Here is an 11,323-nt window from a genome sequence, read left to right as displayed (position 1 = left end):
CCCTCACTGTGAGCATGTGTCGGTCAGTAATGACATAAGCGTCAGAAGTCGTACTAAGCCCTTCCCAAAGGTTTGGCCACCAGCCATTCAAATCAACTTATTCAAATGTTTTCACCCAGTGGTTCTCGACTGGTTTTGCCTCGGGACACAAATGGAACCAGATTGTCTCAGCCGCGATCCAATATTCACATGCCGATTATTTTTGGTTTGTTTGCCAACATTTTTGCAGTACTATTTGAAAGTAAATGTACAAATTATATGACAAGGGAACAGCAGTACCTCATTTTTCATTTTGCCCATATTCTTGATGAGGAATGTGAAGTTCACTGGTTTCAGACTACAAAATCAACCAAATAGTTCTACTGATTTCTACACACTTTCTACCTGGTTTTAGTCGTTTTCAGTTCAGACTGGAGTATTTAAAAAAAATAAGACACTCGGCCAGTTGAGAACCGCTGTTTTAACCCACACTCCAATGTCCAGATAAATTACAGCTCTGCCTCTGGCAGACGGGTCTATGGATTCAACTGGTAAGTGTGTGACCATGCAGTCGTCTATGCACATTTCTGTGTGCATTTTGTCAAATGTGTCTGTCTCCCTGCCCGTGAAAGAACTGTCAGCCTTGATTATTATTTTTGTATTATTTTTCTTTTTTTATTTAACCTCTAATCACATTAACCTCATTTGTATCATTAAGCCCCAAAAAATGTTCAGAACGGGTGATTTGCTTAGAATGAAAGTCTCATGGTTGGGAGGTGGGATACGAACTGCATTTCACAGAAAAACAAAAACGGACAAACTCACTGACCGAATCAGATGCAATTTGTCAAATTACTGCAAAAGCAAAAGCATCATTTCCAATCCTTAACTACTTAGTCATTTCCCTATTCATTCCCATAGTGGGTTATAATGATGCAACTGATATGTCAATTTTGGCAAATGCCAGATGGGCTGGACCATTTTTTGAGGTTGGTTGGGCTGGTTGAAAATTGACAGCATTTTAATTTATTTTTTACATTAAAAATACAACAATGAGCAAGGTGACATGGTCCAGCAGTATACTAATCTATATAATAAGGGTTTGGCTGATCAGTCGGCAACGGCCAAGATCATGGATCGTAAAAAAACAAAGGGTGCCTATAAATGTAGAAAGAGCACATTCTACATTGTCACTTCACTCAAAACAAATGTGTGGTGGCTAAAACCATGATTTGGTCAAACAGTAAAGTGTATTCTCATGATTCCTGTAATGAAAGTGTCTGTCCTGCCCATGTGTCTGCCCTCGCTGGGGCCTGCTGCTGTGATGAGCGAACCCCTCTCCTATCCCCCCCTATCAACTTGAAAGACAAATGCGTTCTGATTGTATAACATTGAAAAAATGCAATTGTGGAAAAAGCACAGCTTTGGAAGCTTCGTTCCCTTCTTCTCTGACGAAGAGAGGAGGGTCTCCGCTTTCTGTAGGTATCATTGTATTTATCAACTCTCAATATTCAGCTCAATAACTATTTTGATATGGCGAAATGCGCACCGGATATTGCGAGGGCTTCATGGGTAGGTCTCATGACAAGGATGTTCAATTTACTGTTTGATGAATACATGGCTACTATCGGTGTGTATTATATTTAGAGTTCGCTATCTAATGAACTAATTTAGTGTTTTCACTTTCTCAGGTTTTGAACCCTAAATTAATGATCCTATTATATGAGTTAGTGCACATAAAGATGTATGTAATTCATCTCTTTTGGAAAAAAGGAGGACATTCTGGTGTCCTATTTGACTCGGGTGACCAGTCGTTCCTGATTTCCGGGGACAATCTCCGATTTTAGAGCGTTCCCTGAAATGGTTACCGATAAGCCCTCAGAAAGAAAACAACAACTCTGGAGTTAAATTGAGGCAGATATTTCAATAATCAAACGCTGTATCATATTTGAATGTAAAAGTGATGTCTATATCCCTGTTCCAAAATCATTTGCTCCCGCGGTTTCGCCACAGACCTTTAATGAGAATGTTTGATCAGTAAAACGTTGTAACCCCCCATGACTAGAACGTGCACCCAACAGCATAGGCTACCAAACTTGTGTGATTGTATAATTACTAGATAGGCAAAGATTAAGAAAACTGTGGAGGGGCAGTTGCTTTCGGTGTTGTATATAATGCAAGTATTTCAAAGTACTAAAGCGAAATGTTATAGTTTAATATCTGTATTTCCATCCATGCCATTGTTGTAGATTTTTTTTTGTCAACTCGAAATTCATGACAATCACTGGATTGCACATGAAAATATCTTGGATCATGCATTCCTGCTTGGATGTGTTAGATGAAATCAGGACTATGAATTACTTTGTCTGACCAGATTACCAACAAAGTTAGTGGCACCAGTGACACCAGGGGGAAATTAGTTGGCTGTGCGCATAGTGCTGTGGGCTGGTGTGAATAAAACGCCAGGGCCGAAATCTTGTCCCAGTCCGCCCCTGCTCTGCCCTACTTTTACCATGGTGATGATGCTGCAGCGGAGTGAGGAGGAGCAGGAGTATCCCACAATGCCCTTGTCGGGGCCGGAGATGGATGCTGCCTGCTGCAGCTCGTGAGCTTATGTTGAGCTGACGATTGTTGTTCCTGCCGCAGCTTGTGCTGCCATTTCCAGACGGTCATCTCCGACGAGCCGTTCGCGATCACCGTCTCGTGCTTGACGGTGCGGCGAACACAGATCCCCGCCGCTTTGGGTTCCTTCAACAAACGCGACCATAAAAAGGACGGACACTGTCATCCAGCGATACCCACCGTAGACCGTCTCTGTCTCCCAGAGTAGCCGGGGAGAGGGGGTCCAGCGCCAGCCGCAGCATGAGCATGGACCCCCTGGCCAAGCCCTGCCCGTCCCAGGCGGAGCACACCCCCGGGACCTTCAGCGGCCGGCTGACGGCGCTGGAAGCTGCCGGGGAGGACAGCGAGTCCGGCTGCGGCGAAGAGGAGGCCATGGGGGGCAGCGATACGTTCACTAGCCTCGTCGAGATGGAGGTGGAGACGCTGGAGGAGAAATTAAAGGGTCTGGCTTTTAGGAAACAGACTTCGTATAGGTGAGTCAACGGTAGAAGGCTAGCCTTCAGGAATAAGGGCTAAACGTTATTTGGATAAAAACGAGGATTTAGACAGCAGAGAGGAAGATGGGATTAGAGAGACTGTAACGTTAGATCATTCTCTGTCCATTTACATTCACTTGGGCTGTTGTTTGTATTGGCAAACATTGACAAAAACACAATCGAACACACAAATAGGGAGAAGAGAGAGGGATAGAGCATTTGATAGCGCACATATTTCTGACATAAGGTCCTCTGAAATACTGTATTATTACTAATATGGTAGACTATTACATTATTAAATTGTGATAACTATCAGAGTAGGTTATTTCTCCCTGACTGAACCACGCATTGGCTTGAGCACACTGGCATTCTGACCTAGTGTCCATAGTGTGTGCGTTGTATTTTCTGTGTCGTTTTTCTGTGTGTCGTGTGTGGAAGGGGGGTTAATCTTTATTGATTTGCAGGCTGTGTGTGTGTGTGCCCAACAAAACCCAGAGGAAGCTATAGCTTTCGTTCTGATTTAGTGAGAGATGGAGCGTGTGTGTGTGTGTGTGTGTGTGTGTGTGTGTGTGTGTGTGTGTGTGGTCTCGCATAGCGTAGTGTGTCGGTCAGTATGCCTCTTGTATTGGAAAACGGTCTGCTTTGGAGGTCAAATCAATATCGCCTAATGATTTGTTTGGTTTTTGTGGAGAGATGTTGACATCTTTCTGTCTGTCTGACTTCTGGTTTGTAGTAGCCATAGTGAATGAATGCATCATGATTACATGCAGCACCTGTGTCTGTTTGAAGTTCAAGCTCTCCCGTGGTCTAAGTGTGTGATTCAAACAAACCTGAGAAATGATACCGTTGAACATCAAAGGCTCTCTCTCTCTGTGTGTGTGTGTGTGTGTGTGTGTGTGTGTGTGTGTGTGTGTGTGTGTGTGTGTGTGTGTGTGTGTGTGTGTGTGTGTGTGTGTGTGTGTGTGTGTGTGTGTGTGTGTGTGTGTGTGTGAAACAATGACTCCTTTCAGACCAGTAATAGGTACCCCCTTCACCAGTCTGTAATAGTGACACTGCCCCCAGGGGGCAGACCACAGCTGGAGAGTGTGTATTGTGGCAATCAGGCAGAGTGTGTAATTGTGTGTCTCTGTGTGTGAGTGTCAATAAATACATTTGATTGATTGATTGAGATAGACAGACAGACAGATATATAGATAATAGAGAGAGTGTACTTAGTGTGTTGTATCCCCACATTGAGCTGACTCCCACTGGGTGAGTGGTCACACAGGACTGTGTTCCCAGAAAGCTCTCGGCCCTTTCATCTATTCTGAGACGTCTATGTCTGCTACCCATAAATAAACAGCGCTCAGACACCCAGCGGGTGTGTGTGTGTGTGTGTGTGTGTATGTGCAGTGGTGGGAAAAAGTACCCAATTGTCATACTTGAGTAACAGTAAAGATACCTTAATAGAAAATGACTCAAGTAAAAGTGAAAGTCACCCTGTCAAATACTACTTGAGTCAAAGTCTAAAAGTATTTGGTTTTTAATATACTTAAGTATCACAAGTAAATGTAGTTGCTAAAATATACTTAAGTAAAAGTATACATAATAAAACAATTCCTTATATTAAGCAAACCTTATGGCACAGTTTTCTTGTTATTAAAATGTATTTACGGATAGCCAACTCCAACACTCAGGCATCATTTACAAACAAAGAATGTGTGTTTAATGAGTCCCCCAGATCAGAGGCAGTAGGGATGACCAGGGAGGTTCTGTTTATAAGTGTGTGAATTGGACCCTGTTCTGTCCTGCTAAGCATTCACAATGCAACGAGTACTTTCGGGTGTCAGGGAAAATGTATGGAGTAAAAAGTATATTCTTTCTTTAGGAATGTTGTGATAGTAGAATAAAATACAGATACCCCAAAACACTACTTATGTAGTACTTTAAAGTATTTTTTCTTAAGGACTTTACACCACTGTGTGTGTGTGTGTGTGTGTACGCAAGTGTGTTTGCATGCATTCGCATGTGTGGTTGTCTGTGTTGTATGTGGGGTAGCCTATCTCCCAGAGGAGGATGTTCAAAGCCTCTCTCTCTCTCATGTGGGATAAAATCGTTTTGACTTCATCCCCAACCAGGACACCCAACAACAGAGAGAAGATTAACAACCACACAGAGAGAAACAGGACAGGATGGAAAAACATCAACTCTGATTTGCTGATCTAGGATCATTTTTGCCTTTTAGATCATAATGAGTACGATTATATGGACAGATCCTAGATCAGCACCCCTACTCCGAGACACCTTCTGGATATGGTTCCCTAATCGCAGTTCCTGCCTGCAGTAACTGAAGGAAGAAGCATTGAACTGACCAGAACAGACAGACGCTGACAGCAAAATTGTTACGGCCCAAATCCAGCCCACATCTGTTTGGCCCAGTTACCATTTATTGTTATTATCGCCCAGAATTGGGTCAGATCTGTTTGCCATGAAAAGGCCACAACATCCATAACCCAGACTCAAATATTGGCGTAAAACTCTCCAGGAGGCCTGTCGGGATTGAATCAGTTATCACAGTGAGAGAGTAGAGCGCTCAGCCTGTGACTTCAGAAAGAGACTTGTGCTCTTCTGAACAGCCCATCAGAGTCCTAATTGTAGAATTGTTCAGATGACACATTTTCCCATCCCGAAACCGATGAACAGTTCAATATACAATATGAATGGCTTTCTGTTCCTGACAAACTCTGAGTCATAGGCCTTTTCTTGTTTGGGCAAAAGAACGTGCCCTGTTTTCTCTCCTCCGTCCTCTCTCCTCCGTGACCCCGGAAACTGATAAGTGGCCGAGTTGTCGAGGAGTGTGTCATTTCCGTTAGTAGGCAAACGGAAGACGGCCCTTCCCTCGTTGATAGCGTCCTTTTGGTGAGGAAGCACACGTGTATCCTACCGCGGAAGAATTTTGAATCAGATCAGTTGCATTGTCGGAGGAGAAAAGCCAGCACACATTTAAAAACGATATGCTACTTATCCTTGTATTTATAAAATGTTTTGCACATAAACACATCCCTGTAAACATAATTTGCCTTATAATATAATAATAATAATAATAATATATGCCATTTAGCAGACGCTTTTATCCAAAGCGACTTACAGTCATGTGTGCATACATTCTACGTATGGGTGGTCCCGGGAATCGAACCCACTATCCTGGCGTTACAAGCGCCATGCTCTACCAACTGTGCTAAAGAAGGACCACGCGAGAAGAAGGAGCTTCCCGTTTCATACAGGCGCATTTTCCGTCCACGTTCACTCTCCACGTCGCCTCTCCCTTGATTACCTTTGACCTTTTTTCCCCCAAAAGGAGGAGAGAGAGAACGGAGGAGAGAGGACATGAGCCTACAGGCTGATCTAGGGCTACTGTGTCTCTAAAGCATCATACAGTATGTCAACTGAGCTGCCACCAACTTTAAGGAGACAAAACCTTATCCCTAACTGAAACAATAACAAAGTGTTATCCCCGCCCCTGTGTCGTTAAAAAACGAAGGGAATGATGCTGGAGAAATGTAACCACTCTCAAATTCATAGGCATCGTTATGGATGCAAGGACTGACATCCATGATTTGAAATGTGTAGTTTTAACCATGTTTTGAGGTTATTACAGTGTTTGTTTACATTGTTTACGTTGTTTACAAACTTATATTTTGGCTTCTAATGGGGAACGACAGTTGAAATAAGCTCATGAGGCATTTATAGGTTGCCGTCTTCAAGAATAATGGGTATATATCATTGATTTATAAGTCCAAAGATGTATATAGCAACTAATGATTCTAGCTTTAACTTTGCACTGGGCCTGGTAGTGGTTGTATGTCCTTGGGAAGGGCCTGGTAGTGGTTGGATGTCCTTGGGAAGAGCCTGGGCCTGGTAGTGGTTGGATGTCCTTGGGAAGAGCCTGGGCCTGGTAGTGGTTGGATGTCCTTGGGAAGAGCCTGGGCCTGGTAGTGGTGGATGTCCATGGGAAGGGCCTGGGCCTGGTAGTGGTTGGATGTTCTTGGGAAGAGCCTGGGCCTGGTAGTGGTTGGATGTCCTTGGTAAGAGCCTGGGCCTGGTAGTGGTTGTATGTCCTTGGGAAGAGCCTGGGCCTGGTAGTGGTTGTATGTCCTTGGGAAGAGCCTGGGCCTGGTAGTGGTTGGATGTCCTTGGGAAGAGCCTGGGCCTGGTAGTGGTTGGATGTCCTTGGGAAGAGCCTGGGCCTGGTAGTGGTTGGATGTCCTTGGGATGAGCCTGGGCCTGGTAGTGGTTGTATATGGGAAATACAAGACAGAATTTGTTGTCATTATTCAAGGCTGACTTTGAGCAATACAACCTCTCTCTCTCTCTCTCTCTCTCTCTCTCTCTCTCTCTCTCTCTCTCTCTCTCTCTCTCTCTCTCTCTCTCTCTCTCTCTCTCTCTCTCTCTCTCATCTCTCTCTCTGCTTTGAGCTGAGGGCTGTACAGCAGGGAGGAAGTACATCCCCTCCGTTTCCTCACTAACTTATTCATGTGCAGCAGAGAGAGCGTGCTGCTGACGCCATCGTTTTATACAGATGAATACATAATGATAACACACTGAACGTTGACTGTCTAGTGCAGGGGAAGAGAGGGCTTACAACTGTCTGCTTCTATCTGGCCTGTTTCAATGATCCCCCCCCCTCGTCCGCTCTCTCCATCTCTTTCTCTCTCTGTCCTTCTGTCCCTTCGTTCAGTGACTCCTCTTGTATTTCTAAAGCAGGCAGCGGGCGTAGAGAGCAGCCAGACGGATGGACAAAATGAAAAGACAGATCAGTGCCCAGGCGGTGACCCCTTCATATGAACCCTTTGATTACTGAGGGAGAGGAGGAGTCGATCATTCTCTGTGAGTTGTGATTACTGAGGGAGAGGAGGAGTCGATCATTCTCTGTGAGTTGTGACTACTGAGGGAGAGGAGGAGTCGATCATTCTCTGTGAGTTGTGATTACTGAGGGAGAGGAGGAGTCGATCATTCTCTGTGAGTTGTGATTACTGAGGGAGAGGAGGAGTCGATCATTCTCTGTGAGTTGTGATTACTGAGGGAGAGGAGGAGTCGATCATTCTCTGTGAGTTGTGACTACTGAGGGAGAGGAGGAGTCGATCATTCTCTGTGAGTTGTGATTACTGAGGGAGAGGAGGAGTCGATCATTCTCTGTGAGTTGTGACTACTGAGGGAGAGGAGGAGTCGATCATTCTCTGTGATTTGTGATTACTGAGGGAGAGGAGGAGTCGATCATTCTCTGTGAGTTGTGACTACTGAGGGAGAGGAGGAGTCGATCATTCTCTGTGAGTTGTGATTACTGAGGGAGAGGAGGAGTCGATCATTCTCTGTGAGTTGTGACTACTGAGGGAGAGGAGGAGTCGATCATTCTCTGTGAGTTGTGATTACTGAGGGAGAGGAGGAGTCGATCATTCTCTGTGAGTTGCGATTACTGAGGGAGAGGAGGAGTCGATCATTCTCTGTGAGTTGGTTTGGTGCGAGAAGGTGGATAAGCTGCTGAGTTTCTGGAGTTTTGGCAGCCCGTGAATGTGCTGAAAGGCATTGGAGCGGTGAGTATTTGAGCTGTGTTTGTGAGATGGTTGGGTGTTCTGTGTGTGTGTGTGTGTGTGTGTGTGTGTGTGTGTGTGTGTGTGTGTGTGTGTGTGTGTGTGTGTGTGTGTGTGTGTGTGTGTGTGTGTGTGTGTGTGTGTGTGTGTGTGTGTGTGTGTGTGTGTGTGTGTGTGTGTGTAGGGGTTTTAATCGTGAGTCTGCGAATCGCTTGCATGCATACACACGCGCAGAACGTACACAGTACGCAGTACGCGCACGCACACACACACACGCACACCAGGATGTTAGTAGTGTGATACATCCTCCTCTCTTTCCTCCTCATTGTGGGTTGTAATACCCTGTCCTGGTTGTCCAACACTGAGATGTGTGAGTGAGTGAGTGTGTGTGAGTGCGTGAGGTGTGTGTGTGCATGCCAGTGTTTTATTTGATGGGAGCAGGTCTGTGGGGCAGGTCAGACACACAGACAGTGTCTGATAATACGTGCGTAGGTAACCGTCAGTCTTAATCTGTGTGGTGAAGAGAGGAATGGGGGATGTCTGTTTTAGGAGTAGAGGACAGATTATTCCTTTAAAAGGTCTCTCTGTCTCCTGGCGTTTTCCAGAGCAGCGCTGAGGTTGGGCCTGGCGACTGGTGTTTTCATCCCATAATGCAGTGTGATGAGGCATTAAGGGGATTGGATGTTCAGGCTGCGTGGAGTCAGTCTCTCCTTATTTGGTGATTGTCTGGCTGTAAGAGGCTTTTCCTGCTGCCAGCCCCCCCCCCCCACCCCCAGGCCCTACTACAGCCCCAAGTTTCAGCAGGATTCACTAGGCCCCAGAGTGGATGGCTGGGCAGGAACAGGTGTGGTGTGTGCCTGTTAAACCTGCTGTTTGTCTGTCAGACAAATACCCCCCCCCTCTCTCTGTGCTGTCCAGTCCATCTGGCAGTGCCACTGAGCTGAGACTGACTCCATCACTGTGACACATGTCTGGCTGAGAGCAAAAGAGAGGGAGAGGAGAGAGAAAGAGAGAGAGAGAAAGAGAGGGAGAGGAAGAGAGGAGAGAGAAAGAGAGGGAGATGAGAGATAAAGAGAGGGAGAGGAAAAGAGGAGAGAGGAAGAGAGGGAGAGGAGAGAGAAAGACAGGGAGAGGAGAGAGAGGGAGAGGAGAGAGAGAAAGAGAGGGAGAGGAGAGAGGAAGAGAGGGAGACGAGAGAGGAAGAGAGGGAGACGAGAGAGGAAGACGAGAGAGAAAGAGAGGAGAGAGAAAGAGAGGGAGATGAGAGATAAAGAGAGGGAGAGGAAGAGAGGAGAGAGGAAGAGAGGAGAGAGGGAGAGGAGAGAGAAAGACAGGGAGAGGAGGGAGAGGAGAGAGAGAAAGAGAGGGAGACGAGAGAGGAAGAGAGGGAGACGAGAGAGGAAGACGAGAGAAAGAGAGGGAGAGGAGAGAGGAAGCAAGGGAGAGGAGAGGGGAGAGGAGAGAGAGGGAGAGGAGAGAGAAAGAGAGGGTGGGAGAGGAGAAAGAAAGAAAGAGAGGGAGGAAGAGGAGAGAGAAAGACAGGGAGGGAGAGGAGAGAGAAAGAGAGGGAGGGGAGAAGGGAGGAAGAGAGAGGAAAGGAGGCGATACACACCTCTCACATCCTCATCCTAGTGCATGAGGTGCCAGTGTGTCAGGGTTTATGTGTGAGCAGAGCGTGTTTGTGTGAGTGTGTGTGTGTGTGTGTGTGTGTCTGTCAGCAAGCGAGGCATTAGCTCTGAATTGAGAGTCATCTCTCTGAGTGCTGAGGGACTAGCAGTGTTCTGTAATCCTACCAGTCGTATACACACACACACACACACACACACACACACACACACACACACACACACACACACACACACACACACACACACACACACACACACACACACACACACACACACACACACACACACACACACACACACACACATAAAAGCTTAATAAAATGCCTGGCTGTGGTTCTAGCATCCAGACAGGTGTGGGAGTTAATTGCAAAAGTACTGATACATGTAAGCTTCACTGACTTTTCTCAGCAGCACACACACACACACACACACACACACACACACACACACACACACACACACACACACACACACACACACACACACACACACACACACACACACACACACACACACACACACACACACAGCACACAGAACAGTTGTTTGGAGATCTCAGTAATTCTAGAACGTCCCTTGCTCTCCAGCTGTGGTCTGGGGGGCCTTGTGTGTGATTTCTCTGGGTAGCAGAGCCTCATTTAGTAAATCATTGATTCTATTAACCAGTGAGGAGATGAGAGTGAGACAGTAGCCAGGAGACACCACTCCCTCAGCAGCAAGCCTAACCTCTGTCTCATCCTGTTCCAACGTTATTCCTGCTGAACTCTAACCTTATTATAACCTCTGCCTAACCCCATTACGACATGAATGCAATCTAACGCTTGTTTCAACAGTGATACGGTGTTGTTGAAACCTCATTCTAACCCGGTTTGAACATTATTAATACAAAACCATTTTTACGCTAAACCCTATTTCAACATTATTCCAGCCATATTCAAGTGTCAGTTTTCCCTTCAGTCCCACATGGGTCAATGTTTTGTACCAGAAATAGAACTACAGATTTCACCTTTGACACAAGGGACTTTGAATGAAAGAGGTAAATGCTGCTATT

The 11,323-nt window shown here is 45.8% G+C and overlaps 1 protein-coding gene across 1 annotated transcript in view; it reads left to right on the top strand.

Annotated features, from left to right (window-relative positions):
* Nucleotides 1-2,503: 2,503 nt before the first annotated feature.
* The window catches only part of LOC118392780 (diacylglycerol kinase iota-like), a 43,121-nt gene continuing 34,301 nt past the window's right edge, over nucleotides 2,504-11,323 (top strand). Inside the window, 1 exon segment of the mRNA XM_052460149.1 lies at nucleotides 2,504-3,074. Coding sequence (XP_052316109.1) covers nucleotides 2,842-3,074 — 233 coding nt within the window. The 5' untranslated portion in view covers nucleotides 2,504-2,841.

Source organism: Oncorhynchus keta, chromosome 13 (assembly GCF_023373465.1).
Source record: "Oncorhynchus keta strain PuntledgeMale-10-30-2019 chromosome 13, Oket_V2, whole genome shotgun sequence".
NCBI classification, from domain to species: domain Eukaryota; kingdom Metazoa; phylum Chordata; class Actinopteri; order Salmoniformes; family Salmonidae; genus Oncorhynchus; species Oncorhynchus keta.
Note: the sequence above shows the minus strand (reverse complement) of the source record. Positions and strands in the feature narration are given on the sequence as shown.